This window comes from Fonticula alba, assembly GCF_000388065.1.
Source record: "Fonticula alba strain ATCC 38817 unplaced genomic scaffold supercont2.1, whole genome shotgun sequence".
Classification (NCBI taxonomy): Eukaryota; order Rotosphaerida; family Fonticulaceae; genus Fonticula; species Fonticula alba.
Window position 1 is genome coordinate 3,765,908 of NW_009242971.1, and position 1,450 is coordinate 3,767,357.

The window sequence follows — 1,450 nt, forward strand, 5'->3', positions numbered from 1 at the left end:
CCCCCTCGCTCCCCCGAAAACAATGTTCTGTTGGCATTTTCTCCTGCCGCTTTTCCTCTCCGCCCCCCGTGCCTAACGCCCGCTTCTCGCTCCTGCCACCGGGCGGGACACTGTAGCTGGTATGCCGACATTACGATTGTCCCGCCGGTTCAGTCCCTGCCATCGGCCTCGCACCCGTCGGACTTGGCGGCCCTGCTCCACAATCCGAAGTCGACGCACGTTCGAGCCCAGGCCCGCCGCGCCGAGCGGGCCACCTGGGCCAAGATCGAGTCGATCCGGGCATGCCTCTTTGTCGAGCGCGTGCTGGACTCGCTGCTGCGCGGTGTGCGCGAGGCCTGGGTCGCGGCGGCCCTGCCGGCCCCGGCCCTCTCATCTACTTCGGGCATGACCCCCTCTCACCGGGCCGCCCTCAAGGGCCGTGCGCCCTTCCCCCTGCTGGAGCCTGGCCATGGACACCACGGTACGCCAACCGGCCGGATGCGACTCTTTGCCCCCCCCCCCCCCCGCCCCTCCCTTCGCGGTCGCCCGCCTTGATCACGATCCTAAGCCCGTTTCCGCATTTGCTGGCGCTCCCTCCGGCGGGCAGATCGGCCCCGGCGATCAGCCCCCCGGCGCATGAAGCAGGCCGCATCGGTCCCCTCATCGCCCCCGCAGGGGCGCGCCTTCGCGACCGGCCCTCGACCGAGCGACCCGGCTCGCGTGTCACCGCATCGGCTGAACCCCGATGTGGCCATCCCCGGCGAGGGGCCGGCCATGCGGCTGGCGGTGCCTGTGGCAGCCTCGAGGCCGATGTCGGCGCTGGCGGCAGCCGCGGCCGCCGGGTCCTGGCACCCGAGGACCCTGATCCGGAGGAACTCCCTCGACGCGCGGCCCACCACCCCCGGGGCCATTGTGCCCTATGGGACAGGCACCACGCCGCCGCTGAAGGGGCCCTCGCCGGCGCCCCGGGGGGCGTCCGCCTGGCTGGGCTCGCGCGCCGAGAGCCCGCCGCTGCGGTCCTACTGGCGTCCTCCCTCGCCGTCGGGCCGGCTGGCGGCCGAGTGCACCATACAGGAGCTGACCCCGGGCGCGGAGCTGCTGCTTCTGCCCGAAGAGCCGGACCCCGAGTCCGGCCACCTCTCGGAGTTGGACACCGAGTCCTCGACCAGCGGCGGGGGCAACACCACCGACACTGCCGGCACCGGCCTACGGTCCTGAAGCCGCCGGTGGCGGTTCCTTGTTTCACATTTGGCACGCCCTCCTGCCGGCCATCGTGGCCCCATGGCCATCCTTTGCACAATCGACTGGGCGCCCGACTGTCGCTTCTGGGGCCGGGGCCGAGGGGGAGTCTGGAAAGGCGGGTGTATTTCGGAACAAAGGCAGCATCGGGCGGGGGGGGGGGAGGCAGAGACAGGGAGCTTGGAGCCGCGAGCTACAGGGCGCAAGAAGCATGAGGGAACCAGGGTCAAGG

General features: G+C 71.5%; 1 protein-coding gene across 1 annotated transcript in view; it reads left to right on the forward strand.

Annotated features, from left to right (window-relative positions):
* Positions 1-1,197, forward strand: part of H696_00809 (hypothetical protein) — a gene marked incomplete at both ends in the record, with an annotated part of 1,480 nt that extends 283 nt beyond the window's left edge. The window contains 2 exons of the mRNA XM_009494693.1: positions 117-460; positions 587-1,197. Coding sequence (XP_009492968.1) covers positions 117-460; positions 587-1,197 — 955 coding nt within the window. The remainder of the gene's footprint in view (positions 1-116; positions 461-586) is intronic.
* Positions 1,198-1,450: the final 253 nt, after the last annotated feature.